Source organism: Acomys russatus, chromosome 7 (assembly GCF_903995435.1).
Source record: "Acomys russatus chromosome 7, mAcoRus1.1, whole genome shotgun sequence".
In the NCBI taxonomy this organism is placed as follows: domain Eukaryota; kingdom Metazoa; phylum Chordata; class Mammalia; order Rodentia; family Muridae; genus Acomys; species Acomys russatus.
In genome coordinates, this window is record NC_067143.1 from 68724307 (window position 1) to 68751171 (window position 26865).

At 42.1% G+C, this 26865-nt stretch overlaps 1 protein-coding gene across 1 annotated transcript in view; it reads right to left on the minus strand.

Moving 5' to 3' along the window:
* Positions 1 to 8497: 8497 nt before the first annotated feature.
* Positions 8498 to 26865, minus strand: part of Gpr139 (G protein-coupled receptor 139) — a 43544-nt gene continuing 25176 nt past the window's right edge. The window contains exon 2 of the mRNA XM_051149640.1: positions 8498 to 10434. Within this exon, the coding sequence (XP_051005597.1) occupies positions 9500 to 10434 (935 nt within the window). The 3' untranslated portion in view covers positions 8498 to 9499. The remainder of the gene's footprint in view (positions 10435 to 26865) is intronic.

Sequence of the window (26865 nt, forward strand, 5' to 3'; positions counted from 1 at the left end):
GGGCTCACCCAAGATCATCTAATTCATCTTTCCAGAAGCAGAACTTATCCTCAGTCTCTATTATTTTGAGACAGGCTTTCTCTTTGTAGTTTTGGCTGTCTTGGAACTCACTCTGTAGACCAGGCTGGTCTCAGACTCACAGAGATCCACCTGCCTCTGCCTCCCAAGTGGTGGGACTAAAAGTGTGAACCACCATCACCCTTCAGCCTCTATCAGTCATTTTGTAAACCTGCATCACAACATGCGCCAGATACATAATGGGTGGTAGACAGCTAGCACTTGTAACCAGCTCTTGAGCTCATCTGTGAGAGGCACACATATGGTGAACTCTCAACCAAATATGGAGTATGAGTTGGTGAGGGGACTCATGACAGACTGTTGGGGAGAGTTGTGATTTATGAGTTCTTATAGTTGGCAGAGTGTCACTAAGTAGACAAAAGCATCTCAACCTTGACTGGGCATCAGAATCATTTGGGCATGATTTTTGAAGATTCTGAAGCCTTGAATTCCTTTTGAAGGAAGGTTATGACTGAACATGTATCTAGAAGCATCTGGAAGTATGTTTTTAGTAACACCAGGGGAGTCTAAAGTGCAACTAAAGCTTAGGAGTCACTGAAAAAACTACTGTAAAAGCTCCCTGTAATAGACTGGCATTTCCCAAGAGATGAATCTCTTGTAATGTTGGAGGTGTGCAAGTAAACTTTCTAACCCTGAAATGTATTGTGAAAGAGCTCCCCTACCAGTTATGGCTAAGTGAGAAGAAAGTCTCAACATGATGACATCAGACATTTGACTCTCAACTTTTCTCTCTTAACTGAAGAGATTAGATCTGGTTTAGACAATGGTACATGTTGAGGATTATTGGCGACATTCATGCATCTGTTTTAATGGTCTCTGTCTATGCTGAATGATGTAGGTTTTCCTTTTATACTATGGTTATAACACTTTACCTGAAGAAATGATCTGGTTTGCAGTGAAACCCTCTGAAGACATTTAAAGAATGCCTATCTCTATAGTTCATTCTGATATTGGGATTCTCCAAAGATCTCCAAGGGTGAAGAAACATTGATTTAAAGTGTGCCAACATAAGGCTACTGCAGTTTTAATGAATGTAGCAATCACAGGGGGTGTTGTTAAAATCAAGATGTTTCATCACTTGACTTTGGGTCTGTGGTTATGGTTCTACATTTTTTAAAAGCTTGCAGTTGATGCAGAGGTTGCTAACAGGTGCAAAGTCCTTGTGGAAGTGGATTCTGTAAGAAACTACATCACAAATATTATAAGATAAATAATAATGGATATTGGCAAACAGCATTTGTGTGCTGAGAGTAGAACTTCAAGCCCCAGGATCAATGTAAGAAGCCAAGTACAACGGCATTCACTTATGATCCCAGCACTGGGGATCTGGGCATCTGGGCATCTGAGGATCTGGGGAGTTAGGGATCTGGGGATCTGGGGATCTAGAGATCTGGGCATCTGGGGATCTGGGGATCTGGGCATCTGGCATCTGAGGATCTGGGGAGCTAGGGATCTGGGGATCTGGGGATCTAGAGATCTGGGCATCTGGGCATCTGGGGATATGGGGATATGGGGATATGGGGATATGGGGACATGGGGCCAGAAGTATCCTTGAGTTTCGCTGGCAGGTCCAGCCTACTAAAATCAGTGGAGACCTAGTGAGAGACCCTGTCTCCAAAAACACAGTGGACAGTTCCTAAAATGCCACAGTTGACCTCTGATGTAGATGTCTTCAGACACACACACACACACACACACACACACACACACACACACACACGATGGTATCTTATGTTTTTTTAGGGAAGAGGGAGGGCAACTTTCTATTTTTATGTTTAGAATATTCTCCCACACTTGATCAGGCATGAGCAGTTTCAGAACCTTGGACAGAGGCATACTTGCTTGTCTTAAAGGAGAAAGGCCAACTGGTAAAATCTGGCTGTGAAAGCCTTTGCGAAACAATGATGACATCAAAAATATTATTACTGAGAGTGATTAAGGGAAAATGTAAAAGTTTATACTTGCTTTTGCCTTCCTTGTTTTTATTACTATCTTATTTGTAGTTCTGAAATTCAGGTCTGCCAGATTTCATCAAACACACAAATTGGGTCATGAAGAGGAACCACAGGGTATTATGCCTGGATGATTTCTGACTCCTCATTAATGGAATTAGAGGATGACTTTAGCCTAAATATCAAGTTTGTATGAGCAAAAGGCTAATGGGACCAAACTGCTAATTCAGGACCAGGAACGTGGGATGTCAATGACAACATGTCAAGGTGGCCTGTTGAAGGGGCTCTTGGAAGCAAGCAGGCTTGCACTTAAATATCAACTCATGAATTACTCATTGGTATTTTTGAGTAAATTTAATTTAATTTCCATGAGATACCAATTTTTTTTTCACCTGAAAAATGGAGATGAGTACATTCCCTTCAAGACTCAAGAGGACAGAAGTAAGATGACCACATCAGTGCCTTGCTTAAGATGCCCAGTAGCTTTCTTTCAGCATCTTGACCAGAGCACAAAGCTCTGCATGATTTGATGATTGCCACCTTGCCCTGCCTTGTTTCATAACATCCCTTTGCTGGGTCATGATGCGTCAGCAGTTCTAGTCTTCTGCAATCTACCTAGCGCTCAAGGTCATTTCCATTTCAAGGCCTGTCTCTTTTCTGATCTCCTTTTGTGTGGCTCTTTTCTTTTCTATATGGGCCCCAGTTCTCTGGCTATGTTCTGAAACAGAGATTCCCTGAATGAGTTATCTGATGTTGTTTCTGTCTGACCTGGATTGCTTACTACTGTTTGTCTAAATACTCATCACTGTCTGCTTTAATCTAACTTAATTTCTCCAGTACCATCTCTCCCCATGGAGAACACTTGCCACGAGAGGCTTATGTGTCTTGTTCACTAACAAATTACTGACTAGAATAGATTTTGGCACATGGTGTATTTTAATAAATATCAGTCAAATAAATAAATGACTAAAAGAACGCCCAGGGCCCAGCGGTTTTTAAATGAATGACTGCATTCTATCTTTAGACATATTTAAGTTGATAGTCTGGTTTTGGAAGTCCTGAGGATAAATATGAAACTCTTCTAATCATGAAAATTTAAGTCAAGCTGTGAAAGATACATGATGCATTTTGTGTTTTTGGAAAATATGTAAAAAGATTACTGGAAATTGTGTTTACTAACACTTAGAGGCTCTATGCTCTCCAGTAAGGAGAATTTTATTGGGTCTTAGCTTTCTTTTTGCATCTTTGGATGATATAATTTCAAAGAGCCTCACTGTCCCTCTAAGAACTCAATGACAGTAAAATAAAACGCCTAACTTGGTTATTTATTCTGCAGTTGCTTCTTGTCTCATTCTATTCTTGACTTATCCCTTACTTGCTGCTCAGAGTCTGGTCACTATAGATGAACCACCTGCTTTCCCTCCCTCATGGACTCCTGTTTGCATGTTAGCACTGGCAGACATCCATGCAGACATTAAAAGAAGGGAGATCTGGGAGAGCACCACCCTACCTTCCTCTCTGACATCCCAAGTCTGACAGCAGTGTGGACCAGCCCCTCTCTGGAAAGCCCCTCTTCCAAGAAACCAGATCAAATCTGTGTAATTCCACTCTTGCCTCCAATGGCATGGTGGAGGATGGAGAGAACCTCTATGACTCCACAGCCATCCCAACAGTACTTATTGGTTTTTTAATCTTGCTCAGGCCATCACTGAGAGTCTCACGACTAAAGCCTCTACATTGAAAACACCTGAGTGTGATTTGGTTCTCTGGGATGAGGAATCTCTTTGAAATTGAAGCAGAGAAGCAGACTCCAAGCTGCCACTGAAGCTCATTTGTGGAGTTAATAGACATCTGCATGCAGGATTCTTCTTTGGATTTAGTACAAATCCATCCTGCTGCAGTTTTAACTCACTTGCTCTGGTTACATCTCACTTGGAAAAAAAAATACTGTGTCACTGTCGTTCCGTATTTAACAGAGCTCAGGCACAGGGTAACATCCCATTCAGAGAGTTCATGACAAGGTCTCTCCCCTCCCTGTTGCCCTATTTGCTCTTTTGAAATGGGGAAACTCTTTTCCATCCTTTTTGAGCACCACAGCAACACATTCTCCTAACAGACCCAGGATATTCACAGTATCTATTTATCCCCATAGACACAAGCCGCTCATCCCTCCTGTTGTGTCTGGCAAGTACTTGGATTAATTGCACACCCTTCAATGAGGCTGAGCTACCATTTAGCAGAATGTATTAATAAAAGGATCATTATCTAACAGTTCAGCCTCTGTTGGCTCCCTCTCTGAGTTGGTGAGCAAAATTAATGAGGATACTGAGGCCATGGCTAGCAGATCCTGTGACCCTGTCAGCATTTTTGTTCTGCTTTTCTGTACCTCTCCTTGGCTTTGTCACTTTCAGTCTCTGAGTTGATGCAAAGATGGCTTGTGACAATAGTTTGTGGGTGGCTGTCAGAATTGATGGTGGTTTGTGTGGGAAAATGCATAGTTTGAGAGCTGATAGAATCAACTTAAAGAAAAGTTCCACTTCACAGAGAAATGTCAAGCTGTGTGTTTTAATTATGATGCAGTTATAATATATTTCATACTTAGGTGACCTGGGCTTGAAAAGCTGCAGTGATCTTTTGGAGGATACAGTGAGAAGGGCCACATATGTAGTGTCCTGGGCTCCATTCTGGACATGGCTGTTCACTACTTCAGGATTAGCATCCTCACCTGTAAAGTGTCGTACAAGGGAAGCTGTCAAAATCCTGGTCCTTACAAGCACCCTATGAGGTATTTACTGGAAATATGATTAGCTCCTATTGTGAAGGAGAAATTGCGTCTCAGAGGGATTAGGAACACTGTCCAAGGTCACACAGCCAACAGTGTTTCACACCAAACTGTGGGTGTCTCAGCATGACAGTATCAACATGCCTTGCAGACAAATGGAAGATATTACAATTGGTAGTACTTTCCAGATAAGGACGATTGTTCAGGTTATAGCCTTGAGGGGCCTGATTAAGTCACATATCTGGTCAGTGGTACAGCAGGGCCATGAACACACAACTGCCTGGTGTGCAAGTCTGGGCACTTTGCCGTGTGTTAATTCTATTTATGATTACAGCCCTTGTTGTTCCAAAAACTCACAGTGAGTATAATCACAATAGAACCAAGGTTTATATCTAGTAAGGAGCAATTTAGGATTACAGGAAGCAGAACATTGCGATCTAACTTTTTGAAATCTATATGACCAACAAGAAGGAAGGTGGGATTCTGTTTGTTTTGTTTTGAGCCTAGTCTTTAACAACTGAGCATCTCTCTAGCCTGGGATTCTGTTTTTATGCTAATATTTAACACAATATATAAGTAAAATGTTTATTTAAAATATTTTAAAACTTTCATCAGTATTTTAATATTTGGAGAGCATTATACTAAATGAAATGACTTATCTCCAAACAGACAAACATTATAAGGTCTCAATTATATGTAGAAACAACAACAACCCCCAAACAAACAAACAGTTGAGCCCATAAAAGTAGAGAAAGGAGTGATATCAGAAAGTTTGAGAGTTGGGGGCTGAGGAGTGGGGAGTTGTTGACCAAAGGGTACAAAGATTCAATTAGACAGAGGAATGCTTTGAAGAAGCTCCACAAACGTTCTCTAATACTGAAAAGGTATTGTTAACTTAAAAATAGACACAAAGTAAGTTTCAAGTGTTTCAACACAAATATATAAGAGAGGCAATGTGTTAATTTGCTTGATTTAATCATTGCACATTTAATACATATACCAAAACATCGCATTGCACCCCATAACTGTATACAACTGTAATTATCAGTTAAAAATCACATGGATAAAAACCAGCATTCTGTAGTTGGTTCAACATATATGCAAATAGCAAACACCAAGTGCGCACCATATTAGAATTTATTAGAATACAAACTAGGCCAAACACAATATATTATCTAGTTAAAAAAATATGAGCATTTACCATTTTTCAGTGGTAGCTTCCTGTTCCATTTTTGAGTGGTAATAGTCAACTTTAGAGTCATTAATGCACTTCTAAAGGGCTCCTCATGTTGTACAAGTAGGGGCCAACTGTGCAAAATGACCCTTTCTTGTTGCAAGGTGTTTGGAACATGGATGTTCATGCACATGGCTTATCTTTTATGGTTTGTCTGCTGTCCCCCTCACCTCATTTCCCAGGCTTCTAGTTGATAAGAAAAAGACTCAGCATGTTCATGTGTGGCACTGTCACCACGTCCAAGGACACAAATCATACAGCAATGGAAGTGAAAGTGAACAGTCTTTGAAAGAAGCACCACAAAAACCCAGGCTAAGGTGTTTGCCCTTAGCAGCAGCTGTTTATGTGACGGGCTTCAACATTCAAGGTTTCATCTCCAAATCTGGCCTGAAAGAAAAGGCTTGCAATTTTTAAAATTAAAAAGAAAATATCTTCATCATTGTCTGTTATTATTAATATCAATAATAAGTGAATGTTCCTTCTGAAATCTTAAAATCTTAAATAAACTTTAGGTTATATATATATATATATGTATATACACACACACACATATATATATATATATCCAAAAGGAAAAGGTATACATACATAAAAGCATATGTATATATACATACATATATTGGCTGATATATATACATATACATTCAAAAGAGTATCCATGTGTATTTTAACAGAAGATATAACAACTCTCTGGAGTGCTTTCATGGATTAGCTTTAAAAATTAGTTCGAGAAATAGAAAATGTAGTCAGAAGAGAGAGATGCTGCCATACTACCTGGTAGAACCTCTACTGTTAAGAAGAGACTTAATACCCTATGAGAATATATAGGGGGACGTAATCCCCCTCAGGAACAGTCATAGGGGAGGGGAATAATGGGAAAATGGGGGGAGGGAGGAATGGGAGGATACAAGGGATGGGATAAACATTGAGATGTAACAAGAATAAATTAATAATAATAAAAAAAGAATAATAGGTGAGTGTTCATGGGAAGCATTCCCAGTGCACACCCAGTTGTTGAATAATCAATTTGTTTTTACATACAATTAAAAGCAGAGCAGACATCACTGAGAGTCAGACTTGCTCTTCAGCTTGTGTACATCCTCAAGAAAGGAATTGCTTAACCTTTATAGATATTGCACTTTGAATCATTTGTATATATCTCAAACTAACATTTTCAGAGATATGTATTTTAAAAAATAAACAAACACACATATAATATATATTGAGCATAGGCAGCCTTTGGTTAATGTTTACTTATAGGAAGGTGCGGTGAAATTGTGTCATACACACAGTTAATGAACATACATTCAGTTCTACATGCTTGGGGGAAAAAGAAATGCAATTTAACTGGTGTGGGGGATTTTGCTGACACTTCACTCACTGAGCATAGACTCTGGGGAGCAAGCGAGATGGAAGCTAGGACTGCTCATCCCTCACATGAGTAACTTCTGCAGACTTTTCAGTGGGAGTGGCTTGCTGCATCCCAGTAGTTCTGAAGTTCTCCGACACATCACAATAATAGGCACATCCCCTAATCACCAGCTGCCTCTGTGTTGTCTTCAACCAAAGTATCAGCAACCTGTCCCAACACTGGAGAAAAATGTAGCCTCTTGGGTGTTCAAAGGTCCTCCTCCCAGAGGACTATGTACAGGAGCCATGCCCCCATAATGTCATTCTCTTTTGCACTGACTTTAGAATCTAACCATTGGGTTTGATGAGACTCTCCAATAAGCCATTTAAAAGTGATAGGAACGAACACCACCAGAAACAATACAACCCCAAATCACACCAGGTTAGTATCCTTGGAGTGAGCTTAGGGCTTGTGTTGCCTCAGGGATCGTTGCATGCCATTCCTTTGCTAAAAAGCCCTTTAACATGATAGGAACATGTCTTTCAGTTTAGGGAGATCATGCAGCAAAAATCAAGCCTATGGAACCGATATGTTTAGTTTGGTCACCAAAAATATGCAGTTTAAAAAATCATTTTGAAAGATTTCTTCCAAACCAGGCATGGGTTCAAATGCTGGGAATCTTGGAAAGAGGTATGAATAAAATGCAAAATAAGAGTAACTCTAGCATTTACATCCCCTTAAAAGCACACCACAGGACACAGTTTTATATAATATAGTCATGTCTGTATGTGTGCATTATATGTCTGCACATAAAAGTATTAATTCTCAGGAAAGTCTCTCTCCACGTCCTAAATTTGTTCTTACCTTGGACAGACAAGAGGAGAATAATAAATATATTTTATTATCTTTGAAGCATCTGAGTTGAACCACTTTACTGATAACTTATACCACCTGACTGAGCTACTTATTTCAAAGGACAAACCAGTGGTTGGCAGAGCCATCCCTTATGTCAGTTTTGTCTGTGTTTCGGGTCTTATATTGCAATGACAGCTAGGCCGTGGTAGGAGCTGGGTACTGTCTTCCCACCAGAAGAGCTGCAGTTTCTGATCCTTGCAACTATTATCTCCAGTTAAGAAGTCATTTCAAGTACAACAATTTTGATGAGGGCTTGAGCAAGCAAGAGGCAGGACTAAAACTTGACACATAGAATGCTTCTCTAGGAAGCATGCGCAGTGCTACAGTAAGAAGTAATTTTGAATGCAAGGATTGTATACAGCAGACACAGGGATGAATCAAAACAGTGGCAAGAGTGGGTTTGGTTTTTTGTTTTTCTGGGCTCAAGAATTCCTCCTTTCCCCCACGCATCAGGTAGGGTCTTTGTTTTAGAGGAGACATAAAATCTATACATTATGGCAAATAGAAAACTGTACCTGAGACTCCAAGTCTAAGGGACATAGTCATGTTGGCTTGGAGTCTCCCCATAGACATTCCAGCAAAAGTTTGGATGGTATTTGATACTTCCCTTTCCCCATGCTGTCATTCTGCAGCCAGAGTTGCCAGGGCCACTTGAAGACTACAACCCTGGCTAGGACAAAGGGCACCTCAGGAAAAAAATCCCAAATCAGTCATCCCTGTTAGCTTCTGGCTATGGTACAGGGAAATGATGGATGGCCTCAACTCTTGGAAGAAGAGCATGGCTCAGCTACACACTATGGTAAGTGGCTTGGTGGACCACATACACGAGCAGTTGGTTCCTAGTGGCTGTGGGTGGTACCAGCACTAACTACTTCTTGACCGTGGTCTTTATTGGTCACAATATGATGGATGCCAATTTATTTATAACTGCCAATGGCATCTTCAAGCCAGCAGGAACTTTGGCTGTCAGTGTGATTTTGTGAAACTAAGTGCACAAAAGAAAAACAAGATTCATGCTTTCCTTTCTTCTCTTCCATTTCTTCTCATCTACCGGTCTGAGAGCTGCTCAGTCTGTGGAGATAGGAAATCAGGTTAGCACTCTTAAGGAGAGCTGTTCAGCCAGAGGATGGGATACCCTTTCATCTGGACACAGATTACACAGAGGCACGAGTGCCAGCCCTATGGGGTCACGGGGACACTTTTATAGGCTTTCCGTGTTTGTCATACTGGTACACCAGCATCTTGATGCAGTGTGAGTTTGCTGGTGAGATCCAAGGACTACTTGTTATGGAAAAGTTATGGTTGGTGTAGAACTGTACAGGCTGCTTCTGGCACTTGAACAAGGCCTTGAGTGTAGCAGCTGCCATGGTACGGAACCTCTTGCTGATGAAGCAGTAGAGGAAGAAGTTGATGGCTGTGTTCAGAAGGGCCAGCATGTTAGCAACATCCAACATGATGTGGACCAGCCAAGGCTTCTGGATGGGTGCGCCATACAGGTGGTAGAGAATCATGATGATGCGGGGGGCCCAGAGGGTGGCAAAGATGGAGGTGATGGTGAACAAGATGGCAGTGGTCTTCCCTGTGGAGTAGCCACGGAGGCGGAAATTGCTCTTCCTCCTTAGCTTGTACACAATGATTGAGTTCAAGATGAAGAAGATGGAGCAGGGCACCAGGTACACGGTGAAGCAGTGGATCCAGACAAGGACATGGTGCATGGAGGTGCTGGTGTAGTCTTCAGTCCAGATGTTAGGCCACCAGTAGTAGGGGATGCTGGTCAGGAAACAGGTGATGTAAACACTCACAATAACTTTTCGTGTCCTGGCTGGGTAGGAAACTGTGTGGTATTTGAGTGGGTGACAGACGGCAATATATCTGTCAACTGTTAAAGGGACTGTAATCCAGATAGAGGTGTGGATGGAGGAGAATTCCAGCACTTCTATGATCTTGTCAGTGATCTGAGGCATCTGTACACTCAAAATGAAATCTTCTAACAAGAAATCCACGAAAACGATGAAAAAGAGGACCAAGATGTCAGCAGCAGCAAGTGCCAGAAGATAGTTATAGGAGGACTTCTGCCTCCTGGCCACCAGTTGAGACAGGATTATGACTGTCAAGATATTTGCTGTGGGGAGAAGAGAATTAAGGTTACCTCCAAGGCAAAAAATAACCATTAGCTGCCGGCAAGGCCCTGGGCTTGATGTTTCGGGGGTAGGGCACTAGATGTCAGAGGATCAAATAGGTCTTTCTGTGGGACACTGTACCACAAATCACATCTCGAACAAAAAGCTGGATACAGTTGAATATATACACATGGTGTGGTTTATTTGTGCCTCATGCAATCATGAGACGTGATGCTGACATTAACCTACTACAGATGTGAAACTGGGGCCCACGAGTGCTCAGGAGAGTCAGTGCTGTATCCCTGAATCGAATCCTTCACCTGCAGTCTCAGTGACTGCATGGAAATACGGGTATGATAGTTAATGCTGATCACCAACTTGGCAGGATCTTGAATCACCCAGGAGACAAACCTCTGGGCATAACTATGAAGGATTCATTGAGATGGGAGACCCATCCTAAAAATGGGTGACACTGTTTCTTGAATAGAAAGGAAAAATCCAGCTGAGCGTAAGTATCCATCTCTCCCTACTTCCTAACTGTGGATGCCATATAAACAGCACACTCGTGCTCCCGCTGCCATGACTTTCCCTCTGTGGCAGGTTTTATCCTGAAAGTGTGAGCCCCAAACGATTTATTACAGGCACAAGACAAGTGTAATGCGATGGGGATAGAAGCTTGAGCTGCATACCTTCCTCGTTATGGTGCTGAGGATAGAACCCAGGGATTTTTTTGTATTGGTAAATGCCCTACCAGTTGGCCACATCTTCAGCAGCATGACCTTTTAATAACTTTTATGAAACTTAGGTTCTAGGACCTCCTTTTAAGTGCATTGAAGAGATGACCTTCGCATCAATTTTAAAATGAATTGTATTGATTTTTTTGGAGCCAGTGATCAACATACATTGTGCATATTTAAAAAGAAATCACAAAGAAATAGAAAATTCTCCTTTACTTCTGTTTTCTAATCATCCCACTTATTTTCTCTATGTACAATGACAGCCAGTGAATAATTGATATGTGTATACACCCATATATCACAGATGTTTATGCTTTTTGTTTAAGTAACAGCAAGTATTTTTGTTCCTAGGGTCAGATGGGAGATGGGTATTTAAAATATGCACACACACACACACACACACACACACACACACACACACACAGACACTCACTCAAACATACAATCTCTGGTAAGTTTTATAAACATGAATCTCCCTTAATAAGATGCAATTAGAAAAGCATTAGGGAATAATTCAAAAGCAATAAACAAGTGATGATGTCTGAAAGATATTTAGAAAAAACTGATCCTCATTCATTCTTACAATCAACTCTGGACATTGTCAATCTTGCTTTGCAAATGAGGGACTCAGAGCTCTTATGTCCTTTGTCTGAGGTCTAGGAACAAAGCCAGAATCTCTCTTCCTCTCCTCCCTTTCCTCCTCCCCTCCTTCCTAGCTCTGCTCCTTGCTTCTATTCCCTGACTTCCTCCCTATCTTCCCCCCAATTTTTATTTCTCAGTAGCCACTTAAAACATCACCTAAGCCTGATGTCATGGTGTTTGCCATGACCCTAGCATGCAGGAGGCTAATGCAAGAGGGCTGACAAAGAGCTAGTGGCCAGACAGGGCTTCATGGCAAGACTCTGCACCCAAACACTAGACAAACCATCAGTAGTTCACAAATAGAACCCTCTTATAACAAGCATACCCAGACAGCCTGATGCACTTGCCCTCAAAGTAAAGGAATATAAATGTTTTCTTATAGTTGGTTCATTCCTTTATAAAAAAGAAGTAACAATGTAGGCAGAGGTGAAGTTTGTCTTGAAATAGCTCTAGAGCCATTGCTTCTCTTCCTCTCTTTCTCTCTCTAAAGGTAAGCAGAGCCTGTGCCCAGGGTGATGCTGCTGCTGTTGCTCTTCTACACTGTCGTTATTCCAGTCCATCCCATTCTTCCCTTTTGTTATTCAGGGTTATGTTTTTGAGGCTTAGCTATGTCAGTATCTGGAATTCTAATCTATTCATATGAACAGTTTTATAGCATTGCATCAACCTAGTACAATTTATGTGTATATTACATATAGTAAATGTATGTGTATATTACATATAGTAAACTATATAGTAAACTCTCTCTGCCGCACTTTTGAATTTATTTCAGGATTTCCCACTATGAGTGTGTTAGTGCATATCTCAGTATGACTTTCACCGAGAAGCACTTCCATGTTAGGTTTTACTGGGTAGAACACACAGAAGTGCTGTAGCTATTCTTCTTGCAGTGATCAGACACCTGACAAGAAGCAACTTATTTTAGCTCATAGTTTAAGGCAAAGCCGAGAGACAGTAGAATGGAAGGCCTGGCTCGCAGGCATCAAGGCCTGCCCCCGAGACCCACTTCCTGGAGCAAGGTTCCACCTCCTAAAGAGTTCCCATCCTTCCACACCGCTGACTGGCTGGGGATCAAGTGTTGAAATACACGAGCCCACGGTGTGCATTTTTCTATATTAGTTAATGAGAGCTAAGTATAAAGTGGCCTTACTAATTTACACTCCCAACCGTTGAACGTGCAAAGTCTGGTTCAGTTGCTCCACAGCCTCTCGTTAGCTGGCAGTCCAACTAGTATTCTGTTTAAGTCTGCGTCATTCTCGCTCTTCTCTGAAGTGCTTGGAAATAACAGAATGCTGGCAACGTTGGCCATTCTTCCAGCCAGGGATCTAGGCTCGGGCTCTAGATCATCACGCAGCAGTGTTTATTCTAAGGGGATGGGAACCCACTCACTGTATCTGACAGGGAGCAATGGTGAGTGTATACTCCATGAGGAGCCTAGCTCAGAAAGCACCACCTTCTAAAGAAATGGTTTGTCTTCGTTAAGCCTGATATCCCAAAAATTTGTGCAGTCAGCAACGTTTTTAAGAGCTCGTGAGTTATGTGCAGTGAAGAGATGGCAAATGAGGCAGATTCTGTCTATTTTGCTTTAATCTACCTTGGAATTCACTGGCGGAGAACAACAGTAACTCAAGAACTATAGAAGAAAATGCATAAATTCAGGTTATAGTGTGTGCTAGGAAGGAGTGGCTGGCAGCAGTGCCCGTGAGGGAGCAATGGTGTTCAAGCTGAGATCAAGGGGAAAAGCAGGGAGGTAAAGATAGAAAATGTGTGAAAGGAGAAGCCTTTCAATAAAGGAAACAACATGTGCAAAGGCCCAGTGGTGGGGACACATGAAGTATTGGGTTTATTAAGGCAAAGAACACTTGTATTGATTTGTGCTTGCTCTGTAAGCATTTTTGCACTTAATAGCTCTCTTTTATTAAACAGCTTTGTTGTGTTCTCTTCAAAAGCATTTCAAAATGTTTTATTCATTCTGAAATCCTTTCACTAAGTATTTAGCATCTATATTTGCAGGCAATGACCCACACATGGGCTGAAGGTGGGCACAAATTGATGTTGCAGAAGTCAGGGTCTCCACCAGAGTGTGGAAATAGCCTGAAAATGGCTACATGCTGAAGAGATAAATGAGGATGCAGGCAGTGGGCATAGGAAAACTTGTGAGCAGGCATGGAGCAGAAGGCAGAGGCTTGGAGAGGGCATCTGCATCAAAGGGCTGCCTTCTTGCCCTTGCTTGCCATGACTTAATCTCATACAATTAGACTTTCCTGGAAATCAGGCTGTAGGCCCTTATTGTACTAATGACATTGGGTACCCGGCAGCCAAGCATGTAGGGTCTGGAGCAGGACTTCCCTGGGGTTCTGTCCTAGCTCTGTTACTTACTGGCTCATAGATTTGGGGCAAATTTATTCAATCACTTTGTCCTTCAGTTTCCTTCTTTATAAAATGATAAGAACACTCACATCATGAGGTTGATTTCAGATGGAAGAATTATTAAACAAGACAATTTTCACAAAGAGAACAGTACCTGGGACATGGTAAGTGCTTGGCTACTGGGATCTGTTGTCATTGGTTCATTCATTCATTCATTTCCTCATTTGTTTGCTCAAAGATAGACATTACAAGAAGTGGTGAAAATTAAAAATATGGATATGCTTCCTTTCATTATGGGGAAGACAGAGTGAAAGAAAAAGTAAATGAACGAATGAATGAATCAGCACAGCAATGGAGGATAAAGGACAGGGATGAGAAGTGACATTTGAGCTCAGTCAAGTTGAGAAGAAAGGGTCCATCATGATGGAAAAGGGATTCTAGGCAGTGAGAACGGCATGTGCAAAGGCTTGAGAATGAGCTAGGTAACGGAAAAGAACAAAATGAGAATACTCTGTCATGTTATAGATGAGGAAAGACACCAAGCAAATGAAGAAACCAGGAAAATATTCTATCTCTTTGTGACCTTACCCCACATTAAATGTCTCCTTTCTCCCCTTCCTCCTTCCTTCCTTTTCCCATGTGTGTATGGTTTGGTACATGTGGTAGATGCATGTAAATGTGTGGGTGCATGCCCGTGTTAGCATACGGTGAAGCCAGAGCAGGGCACTGTGTGTCTTCTGTTGTCACGCTCTAACATATTGCCTTGAGATAAGGTCTCTCATGAAACTAGAGGCTTTTCATTTCAACTAGGCTGGCTGGACAGAGAGCTCTTGGAATCCATCTGTCTCTTCCCCAGAGTGCCATAGTTATAGGCACTGAAGCCATGTCTGGTTATTTCTCTTTATATGTGCACTGGGGATATGAACTCAGGTCCTCATGCTTTCAGATTTGATGCCCTTACACACTGAGCCATCTCCTTGCACCCTGTTTTGTTTGGTTTTGGCCATAGGAAAGGCCAAAGAAGAGTCTTGTCATTTCTCACAATCTCTCTTCGCTCACTGAGCAATGCCCACATTTTCTTTACACCTGTGGGATCTATAACTATCAGGGGTCAAAGATGGGCAAGTTCCAGGGTATCCCCTAGAAATGTTGTGATCATGTTCGCTAGATAACTCTATATATCTTCCTCCCCTGATGAACCCAGTTTCAAGAATGGTGCTAAAAATTCTCCAAGTTGAAATGCTGCAAAAATATTCCAGCCCTACCTAATGAATGCTTTAAGTCAAGCAAGCCATCAAAGCCAACAAAATTGCCAGGTATTCATACTTGACATTTCCTGAAGTTTCTAGTAATTGCCTCACTTGAGAAACTAATCTGTAGACATGGAGTTTCTCATTTCTTTTGTGTGAGCAGAGAGATCTCCCCAATCCCAGGCTAATATCTGGGACACTTAGGAGACCTTGAGGTGAGCTTGCGGGAGCTGGAGGGAACTGTGTATTGATTTTTTTAGAAAAGAAATGGGAAGGTAGGAGCTTCAACTCTTATGACTTGATGTTGCTCTAACTTCACATATGAAAGGAATCCATCATTTCCACTGTCACACATTTTTTTCCACAAAGGGAAAGTGGTGTTGACAGAGTCAGTGCACCTTTGCAAGGGGTGAATGAGCTGAGAAACCCACATCACCACTGCCTGAAATTGCATTTCACAGCTTTTCTCTAAAACCAACTGGCTCGGTGATCCATTCTGTTCTGTGCAGTTGGACTGGTTCAAGCTCTTGGGATAGAGAAACCCCATGCCCTGGAATCCCAGAGCATCACCTTTGATATTCCGTGCCTGACGTTTATAGTCTTTAGACTTGAGAAGATTTGGACAGTGGTGGGGAGAACTAACACAGTTCTGGTTATCAAATCATCCCACCAACTGGTCCACTGGCTGCAGAGAAAGGGCAAAGGTCTTTCAGAGATGTTTTTGGGGTCTGTGATGATTGTGAACTCCCCATAGGTTCCTTAGAAGAGACAGCTGACTGGGGAGACAGATCACTTGGAGTTCTGAGTTCACTTCTCTTAGTTTTGCTGTTTTTCCCAAATTTTATTTCTAACAATTACTTTTTCAATGACTTATTTTTACCAGTACATAATAATAACTAACATTTCTTCAATATTACTATGATCTGGGCATTTCACAACATCTCCTTTGATCTTAATTACCATGTGAGGGCAATGGTATGATTTAAGAGCTTTGAGACTCAAAGGGGTTAAATCCCTTGTTGAGGAAACATAGTTAAAGGGTGGGGAGCCAGGAGACAGTACTAGACCTTTGGTACTCACGTCTATACATTTAATCAATACATTATAGACAGGTAAGGCTGAGGAAATGTCTCAGTGGGTAAGATCACTTGCTGTACAAGCATAAAGACCTGGGTTCTGGTTCCCAGAACCCATGTAAAAAGCCAACTATGCCTGCATGTATCTTTAACTACAGTATGGTGGGTGGTGGTGGTTGAGACAGGAGGTTTGCTGGACACCAACCTAGCTAAGAAAATGAGCTCCAAGGTAGGGAACAGGAGAGAGAGAGAGAGAGAGAGAGAGAGAGAGAGAGAGAGAGAGAGAGAGAGAGAGAGAGAGAGAGAGAGAGAGACCAGATAACTCTCTAACTTCCACGAGTTCCTAGGCATATGTGCTTTTATACAGCATTCACAGACACATGCAGTGAAAAGGACATTAGACAGTTAATGACTGTCAATACATCACCATCCCAATAATGTGGTAAGTAGGCTCCTTAATGGTCTCCAATAAACCACATCACATGGTGTCCATGCCTATATAGGCTCGTTGCCTTAAGTGGGCCCTGTGATGTTGGCCTGTGATGGTGACAGGAAAGCTTTGTGTTACTATTTACACTATGACATAAGGGACCTTTTAAATCTTTGGGACCATGGCTTCTTCTGGAAGCCTCGTTTTATTCCATGATCTCCATGTCACTTGGAGAGGCCGTATGTAGTGACTCAGAATGAGAGGTTCAGGTAAGCTCCTAGAATCAGTGGTCAGCTCTGGTGTGAGTGTCCATATTTGGTGCTTAGGCCTATAGCGCTCCAGGTGACTGCAGTCCCACGTGCCTCCTGAATGTGACTGTCTGAACCTGAAAGTGAGACCTATTCCGTGGAGCTCCATCTGCCATGACAGGTAACCATGACCCTTAGCATTCAGCTTCCATGTCATGGAGGTTTTAATGCTGCAATAGCTAAGAAGAGCAGGTGTTTGCTAGCATCTCCAGGGTGTTTACACCTTTGATAATAACATAATTAGTAACAATGATTAGTGCCACAGATGGGGTTATACAGGAAACAGCACTGCTCAACTAAAATTTTTCAGTTAGAGAGAGACCCTAGGTCTTATTTTTCTCTATGCCTATAGACTTACAAAACATCTTCCTGCTGTTGGACACTGTTTTTTGTTTTGTTTTGTTTTGTTTTTTAGCATTATTGATTGGGTGTTATTGCTTGGGTGAGATGCACACGGTGCTTCTTTAAGGATTTTGTGTGTTTCTTCAAGGCGAATCCCACTAAATAGAAGCATTGGTTTAAAGAATAATATACTTTTCTTCCTTCTTGCCCATCTCTTGTCTCCTTTCACCTCCCTTCTACAGGCAGCTAAGAGACTTTGTAAGAGGGAAAACAGATCAAGCCATAGCTATAAAAAGACAAGGTTAGACACAAAGAAGAACTTTTTGATAGAAACACTGATTCTGGGAAGAGCAGGGCAGCAAAGGCACTGCTGTCCTGTCTATACAGCTCTCAAAAATTAGAGAAAAATTTAGAGACAGAGAACTGCTTATCTGGGCTAATTAAATTCCTGGTCTAACCTTTCACAAATTCTGTCTCTCTGCATCCTAAATTACATCCTTGTGAATTTCCAGAGAGGCAGCACTCACCTCTTTCTGTTGCCACTTAAATTCAGTCCCAGTTATCTCCCCTATGAGGACTGTCAGCTCTCACATCACCCCAGCCTCTGGCATTTTGAGCTAGTCTGGTGGTGTGGTTGCCTGCTCCTCAAGGTTCCCAAGACAAGGTTGTCAGGAATGACAGTCACGCAGCCCACTGGGCAGGAAGCTGGCCATGACCTTGCTTAGATCTGGCGATGAGAGCAAATGGCACTAAGTGATGCCTCCTCGATGGCACTGGTATTCTCTGGTGGGGCTGGGATTGCGGTGGGGAGAAGGGGAGGAGAATGAAATGTAAGATACTTATAAGACTTTCTTGCGGGCCTCTGTGTTTGGAGGATTCCAGGGGATTCTACTCTGAACTCTGAGGTGAGTCTTCACAAGAGAAGTAGGGCAGGAACTCCCAAGAGTGGGTGTCCCATTCTGTATCTCTCAAGTGTTGGCAGCTGGCTAGTGGCTGTCTTTGTTTCCCATGATTCTACTTCTACCAGTCAAGAACTCTGGGAAGTAGTGCTTTTTTCCTGTTGTTGGTTATGAGGAGCATAAAATTAACTGTGGACCCGTGACATAACAGGTACGAATGGAACATCGCCCCAAGGGATGGACAACTTTGGGGAATGGACTTCCCACTCCAAGAGAGACTCTGAAGGGTCTAATGGTCTTGTTCTCTCTTTGCAGGCAGAACCTCACCCAAAGTATTAGAGCATCTAAGACCTCTTCCTTAGAGGAGCAGGGAGCAGGCTATCCGTGTCAAATCCCAAGAGAAAGGTTTCTGTACGGCTTAGTGAACGTCCTAACCCTGAAGCCTTAGTATCAACTGTAAAATGGGGATCATAGCAGTGGGAGCCCTCTTAGATTGTTTTAATGTTGCATGACATAATGTATGCATAGTATGTAGCACATTTCCTGGCATAGAGTAAGCACTAAAACAAGTAGCTATTGCTGCCTGTTAAAACTCAGGCAGTTGGGATCAGTTAAGAATTACAGGACAAGCACAAAAGGCTAGACCTGTGCTAGTGGGAGAGTTAAAGTACTCAAGGAAGGAAGAAAGAAAGGGAGGAAAGGAGAGAGAAAGAGATGAAGAAAGGAAGAAAGGAACAATTTAGGTATTCCTTAGGAATCTTTCTTGGAAAAGATTCTGATTTCTCTGGCCCATTGCTTCTAATCCTCCAATTGTAGCTGATGCAACCTCTGTCCTCTTTGCTTTTGTCCTTGGTGGAGAGCATTGATCATTATCTATAGAATTAAGCCTCTAAGAGCCATCATTGGGTAAGGACTTACTTGTCTATTGCATCCTCTGGTATAGCATTTTTTCTTTTTTTAAAAAAAATTAGTTCCTGGAGAGAAGATATGGCCAGGGAAGCTGTTAGCAATTCCTCCTGCTGTGGGAGGGAGGGTAAGGTTCCTCAGAGATGCAGCCTTTGAAAGAAGAGCCCTGACCCATGTACATACAGGCAGTGGGTTTTAAAAAATTAATTTATTCAGATTACATCTAAATTGTTATCTAGGTAGTGGTTTTTAAAAAGAGTGAATACATGAGGTTGGGAAGGTAAAGTTACTGGGGGGAAGAGGGGAGAGTTTGCAGGTGAGAGTCTAGTCAGTGGGTTTGATAAAAACATACGTGCATGTATGAAATTATCTATAGAAGTATAAAATTAATTATTATTTTGAAAGCTCTTCAATTTTTTGCAGCTTCTTATTTATTTATTTTTTATTTATTACATTTTTTCAATTACTTTCTTTATGGATATAGTTCACTTATATATTAGGAACATTTTGACTTTTTTTTAAATACTTCAAATATTTTAATTTGTTTTTAGTAAAGAAAATCAGGCATTAATGTAAATGCACCGTGAAAATATAGCATAAAGACATAAAATCACATCAATTAATACTTATGCTCCTATAGCTATTGTTGCTCATCTCTACTCTCCATCCAGCCATGTGTGTGTGCGTATGAGTGTGTGCATGTTTGTGCGTGTGTATGCACACGTGCGCACATGCGTGTGAGCACACCACCATCCATCTTCCTTGGTGTACAGAAAGAACTGACTCCAGGACTCTCTCTCCCTGCCTCAGCTGCTCAGATGTGCAGTTACTCAAGTCCCATACACAAGATGGCATCATATTTGCATTTAGCCCACTTATAGACCCTACACTATTATAAAATCTGGTGTAATGTAAATGATAATTGCACTGTACACATCATTGCCCTGTACTAGTTAACGAACAATTACAAAGGAAAAGTCTGTGCATTGACTTTTGAAACACTCTTAACTTTAACTCTTTGAAACACCCCAAACCAGTGTTTCCATTCTTTTGTTTCTATTTTTACATATAAAAATTACATGTGAAATCTTTTGGTAGTGGCTACCTTGCCACCATGTTGAAAGCATTCTTTGGACTGCAGCTAGGCTCAGTGGGACAAGGATGAATTGGTGATGTCTGCTAAGGTGGAGCAGACGCTATGGATTTGGCCTGTGGATCTTGAAAGTGGGATCTGTGTGCCTTTTGTGGCTTGCTTCTAGAAATTAACAAAGTGGTGGTTTCTTGTGTAGACTAGACTGGCAAGTCTCCCTTTGTGGATTAATAGGCAGCAACAGCAAACATGGCTGCTGTCCCAGGAAAGGTTGACTCAGGGCAGTGGAACAGTGAGTCAGCATCCATGCTGCAGGCTGAAGTCAGCCCTACCAATCAATTGACCTTCTCTTGAAAGCAGAGAGGTTTTTGCTTTTTGGCCTGGGGCAACATCCTTGGGTAACCATGGCAACTTTAGACCTTGGTCATAAAGTCACATTCAAGGCAGCCAACAGACCCAAAAGCTTCCATACTATGCTTTCTAGTTCAAAAGTTCATTTTCTTATGGCTACCTTCTATTGCGGACCTATTGGTGGCTTTGTATAGATGAGATGGTTTAATGGAATTTACTGATGAGCATTCTTACTTAAGAACTTATAAAAATAGTTAATTTGTTTGAAAAGTTATTAAAACCTTATTTAAAAACTTGCAAAAAGTTACACCATGCAGTGAAATGAAACAGTTTTAGGACTATCATAGGAATATTAATTTTCCACTTAGAGCAGAGGTAAATGTCTGCTTATAAAATAAACACCTTTATTTAAGAAGAGACTTGCTATATGGGAAACTCAGGGAGATGACAATGCAGGTGGAATTCAGGCCCTGGTCTCTGAGAACAAATGAGAAGACATTCAGGGAGAAGATGCCACCTGGACAAGACAGCATGGCTGGCAAAACGAAGAAGCATCTTGCAAGCACTTGCTGATGCCATTCTGGGTCAAGTTCTGAACAGAGTGATGGATGCAGCTGTGTCTTCTCAGCTCTGAAAGTCTGTCAGAAAGACAGATGGGGCAAGGCTTTACAGGAACCAGTCTTGGGCAGGCAGGTGGCTCTGCAGCAATCACTGAGTGGGAGGGTTACTGAGATGGTTGGGACACTTACAATGAGAAACATACTTTTGGATTCTGGAGTACCTGGTTGGTTTCCTAAGTCCTCAGTCGTTAAAAGTCAGCATTTTAATCATTTATCTGAGAATATCATATAATATATTTGAACATATTCACCCTCTTTCCCTCACCTTCTCCCTTAATATTCTCTCTCTCTCTCTCTCTCTCTCTCTCTCTCTCTCTCTCTCTCTCTCTCTCATCCACTTATACAACTTAGAGATTTATTCATTTAAAAAAAATTTCTACCATCAAGTCTAGTTAGTCTTTGGAATAGAACCTGTCCTGGCATGTGATCCATCTACATCTACCAGGGGTCATATTATTAAATAAAACTGGCTTTCCCTTACTCAGCAGCTTTCAAATGCCAATAGCTCCTCAGATAATGCTGAGATTTTGTCTGTCTTGAGCTTGCTGAGGTCTTGTGTGTGCTGTCACAATCTCTGTGAGTTCCTCTGTGCACCTGCCATATTGTGTCCAAAAATACTGTTTACTTGATGTTATCTATCCCATTGAGACTCTTACAATCTTTCTTCCCCTCTTCTACCAAGATTCCTGATTCCTGAGATTGTGTGTGTGTGTGTGTGTGTGTGTGTGTGTGTGTGTATGTGTGTGTGTGTGTGTGATGTATCATATGGAACTGAGAACTTTACAGTCTCTTATTCTCTGCTTATGACTAGTTGAGGCTCTCTGTGTTAGATGCCAACTACTGCAAGGAGAAACTCTCTGATGAGGAAGAAGAGATGCTCTGATCTAGGGGACATTTTAACACTATGTCAATTTGGTAGAAAAATAGTATTAGGTTCTCCCTTAGGCCTATGATCTATCTAGGATCAGGTTCTTGACCCCTTTAGCAGTGCCAGGTATGGGATCTATCTTGTGGAGCTCAAAACCTTTATTTTTTATCTGGAATTCTTTGTCAAGTCATAGAAACACAGATTCAGATAACATATCAGTGACTGAGGATAAGGATGACTTCTGACTCAAAGGTCAGCTGTGAAGATGAGAGCCATATGACATATAAAGCTCTTGGCTAGAGCCAGGCTTTAGGAAATATTCAGTCATCAGTCATGCTCATCACAAATAGCTGCTACTATTGTGTTTTCTAAGGAGAGACATTGAACGATGAGAGATTCTATGAGTCACTGGCCAGCTTGATTGAGCCTTCTCATGGTCTACAGGGCAGGATCGCTAGCTCTGGACAAGAATTATGTGATTCAAGTGTCAAGTTCAGTCAATGCCAAGTGTTCTTAGATTCTCAGAATGCCACAGGATATGCTTCTGTGCTAGACTGGGTTCTGGTGTAGGACCCAGGTGCCCAGGGCAAGCCTGTTTCATCTCAGGTCCTCAATTTCCATATCTACAATCAGAGCAGGTTAGCAAGGCAGTGGTAGTCATCAATGAAGTATCATAGCTCACATTTGGGGAAGGTGAGGATGGGTTTCACTGGCTCACAGGGAACAAGAGTGAACAGCATGGGCCAAGACACCAAGGGGCAGGAGATGCGATGATCCCTGCCATTCTCTCAGAGTAGCTAAACAGCTACTGGGTGCTTACTCAGTGCCAGACACTGAACTCACTTCTTCACTGGCTGTAATATGACACACTGTCAAATATTATAATATCCTATGATATCAGTTAGTTTTGCTCATCATGATGGACCAAATGTCTATAACAAAGAAGGAATGACTTGTTTTGGCTCATAGCTTCAGAGGATTCAGTACATCATGATAGGCAAACATGGCAGGCCAGGAAACAGAGCAAGACAAGAAATAGGCAGGGATAATGTAATCATAGGAATCTGCTTCCAATGACCTTCTTCATGTAGCTCAAGGCCAACTCCTGAAGTTTCCAGAACTTCCCACATAGTATCGTTAGTTGGGGAAGAAGTGTTCAGAATATGAGCTGAATGGGGACTGTTGCATATTCAAACTAGGACACCAGTATGAAGGGTCTCTGTCACAATATGCTTTCACTAACTATCTTTCAACTGTGCGAAGGGGCAAAGATGATTATACATTCAGTGGAAGCCATACTTTAAGGTCTGAATTTGGATAATTTTATGGTCTAGTGATTTGAAATATAATCTCATCTTTAAATGCTGGGTGCTTACAGCAGCTACAGCTCTCAAGCCTGGCATTGTGAAGAAATACAACCAAGAGTCTGTGTTGTGTTGTGTTGGTAAGAGGAATCCCTGTGGATTGGATTATTAACCCATTACCAACTTCCCATAGTTTCAACTTACTATGGGCTTCTTGGGTCTATCAGAATGTAACACCACTGCAAGTTGAGGACCATTTGCATATAGCACTTAATCCATACTAATGAAGTGGGTAAGATTTTCATCTACTTAGAGATGGAAAATGCCAAGGTCTGGAAGAGGAACATGATCATATCTAATGCCTGAACCAGATTTCTCATCCTCTGACATGAATCTACAAAAGCTGGGCAAAGCTTGTCCATTTGTAACTCGGGGTAGAGAGTTTGCCCAGTATGCATATCTCAGCACCCAGAAAGCTTCTCTTTGTTGAATACTTATTGTATGCATCTCAGCTTCTGAAGGTTTAATATGTATTGAATTTAACCCTCATGCCATGAGGTGGATTTATAATTATCTTTGCTTTAGAGATGGGAATATGGAGGCCTCATAGGGGTAACTTTACAGAGGAATCAATGAGAGTGTGCTGGACCCCAGATTCAAACACTATTTATGAAGACCCATGCACTTTCTTGTTCATATGGTTTTTGATCATCTTGGGAAAATTGGTCCATTTTGTCTTTCTTCCCCCTTTAGGATACCAGTATATCTTAGCAAACGTGTGTGTGGCATGAGAAAGTTGAGGGAGAAAAGAATGTCTTTCAGAGGAGCCATATGGCCTTTGGGGACCCCTGGGAGTAGAAGGAGGAGGAGAGGATAAGGGGACTTCTGGATCTAATGGTTTTCTTGAACTCCACTGCACATGACTGAGATGACCCCATTGTCTCTTCCGGTACCCAGTGATGCTCCCCACTGGCTAGTCTCCATGGCGCTCATCCCATGTGTTCTCTTTCTGCCTACCCTGCCCATCTGCTCCAGCTGGTGTCGCCTTGGGCAGAGGATGCTCATTTATTCTTTTGCTGTTTTGCAGACCTGGGGTGATGGTCAGTGGGTGCCAAGGGACTAACAGGAAGTCAGAGGCTTCCGGGCTGTTCATTTGGAGTTCACTGGGGTGTCAGAGGCTAATTGTGGCTCTGCTTGGGTTGTCGCTGTTTGATTAAACATCTTGAGCTAAGCACTATCCATCTAATGGTTGCCAGGGGTACGTATTTTTAGCAGTGGGCAAATAGCTTATCAATTGTGCATATAAAATGCGGCCAAGAGAAAGCCATCATTTTCTGTGACCCTGCTTTGTTCTTCTAAGCAGGCAAGGACAAAAGAAGGAATAAACAATGTTGGCATTCACATATCTATTCAACAAACATTTCCTAAGCCGTCTGCCATGCAGCAGGCACCGTACCAGCGACGAGGATGCAGTGATGAACAGACTTACAGTGCTCCCTGTCCACAGGGAGCTCATACCCTCCTCTGATCTGTAGGACTGTGTTCTATCCACTAGCTCCTGCGGCCCTGGGTAAGTCACATGTCTCTGGACTTATTTCTTTCATTCAAGAGAAGAAGATGAACACATCTTGTGCTGCTCATGGACTAAGGGCAGAAAGGGCACTGGATATCCAGAAAGTGTGGCTCAAGTGATGCAGACAGTTCCTGGTCTATGGTCAAGGTCTAGGCAAAGCTTTATAGAGGCATGAAGAAAAAAGCCATAGGGAACAGAGTTGGAAGTCCTAGAGCTGCCTGAGCAAAAGCATGGAGAAGTGACTGTGAGAAACACACTCAGCAGCACACACTACAGTTCTCCCACTGATTGACTCAAGCTGTCTTTCTAGCCTTGTCTATTGCTCTCAGGGGCCACTTCCTAAAGACAGCTCACTGCCCAACAGCCAAAGCTGTGTGTAAACTTTAGTGATCAACCTAGTTTCAAAGCCCAGCTGTTTCTTAGTATTAGGTTTGCATCCAGCATCTTCAGTCACGTGAGTCATTATTTGGGGGAAATGAGCTACTATGAACATGCTGGGATAGTCCTGTTTCAGACACTGCAAGAGATGACCACAAGGGACATGGACCTCATTCTTATAACTGAGAAGGTTGCCCAAGGCATCATCCCCAAAAGACACACTCAACAAATAAAAATAGGATGCTGGATATGCCTCTGCTACTCTCTGGCTGTGTGATTTGGGGTAATGGCTCCAACTTCTCCATGCATTAGTTTGCTCAAGATCTCACAGGTTACAACATGGGGACAGTGTCTACAGCAGTACCTGGTACCACAATGTATATACATTGCTATTGGGCAGACAGACTTGAAATAAACTCATCAAGGCCAGTTTACTAGTAATTGTTAATGTGACACCAACTTCTTAGCTCTTTGGTGTTTCACAGACACACAGAAGGTCTAGTGTGTTGTGAATGCACTGGAAGATTTCTAAGGGGCTTCTGTGGAAATAAGTTGGGTAACACACATGTGCTGGTGATTAATTGGAAACTACTTTGGTATTGTGTTTGAGAGGGAGGTTTTTGAGACCCTACTCTTCTAATCCAATGTGTCCAGTTTAACTCAGAATAAATGTCGGATGTCCAACAACATGCCCAAGTCTGGGCCAGGTTCTCAGAGTGTACTCTGAGTAGACTCAAGGTACTCAGAACACACAAACAGAACCACCTCAAGACAACAGGAAGACTCCCTGCTCCATTCGGTAGCTCCATGCTAGGCTCTTATAAAGCATCAGGTTGTCTGGAAGAGTGTCTGTGTGAAGAGAGCAGGTAGGACTCCCAGGGAACAACATGACTTCGGCCTCATTTCAAGAGTACAGTTCCTGTGTGGATCATCTCGCTTATCAGCCAACTGTGTTGAGAAAGGTTTGGAAGACACACACACACACACACACACACACACACACACACACACACAAAATACACACACTGCAAATTTGTGTGCTAGCACCTGAAGTCTGCCTTATGTGTGCTGCTTTGATTCCTATGCTCCATAGGTCCCAGGCCACACCTCCTTCTACTTGCCAGCTCCCCTTTGAACCATGTGGAACGCACCTTTCCCCTTTGTCTCAGTGCATACACCCAAGAGCACTGAGCTTTCCTGACCACTGGAGCACTGTTTGGGATGCCCTCTCCACCTCTAAACTTTTGACAGGCAGGCTTTATTTCTCAGTGCTTCTCTGAGTAGAATGC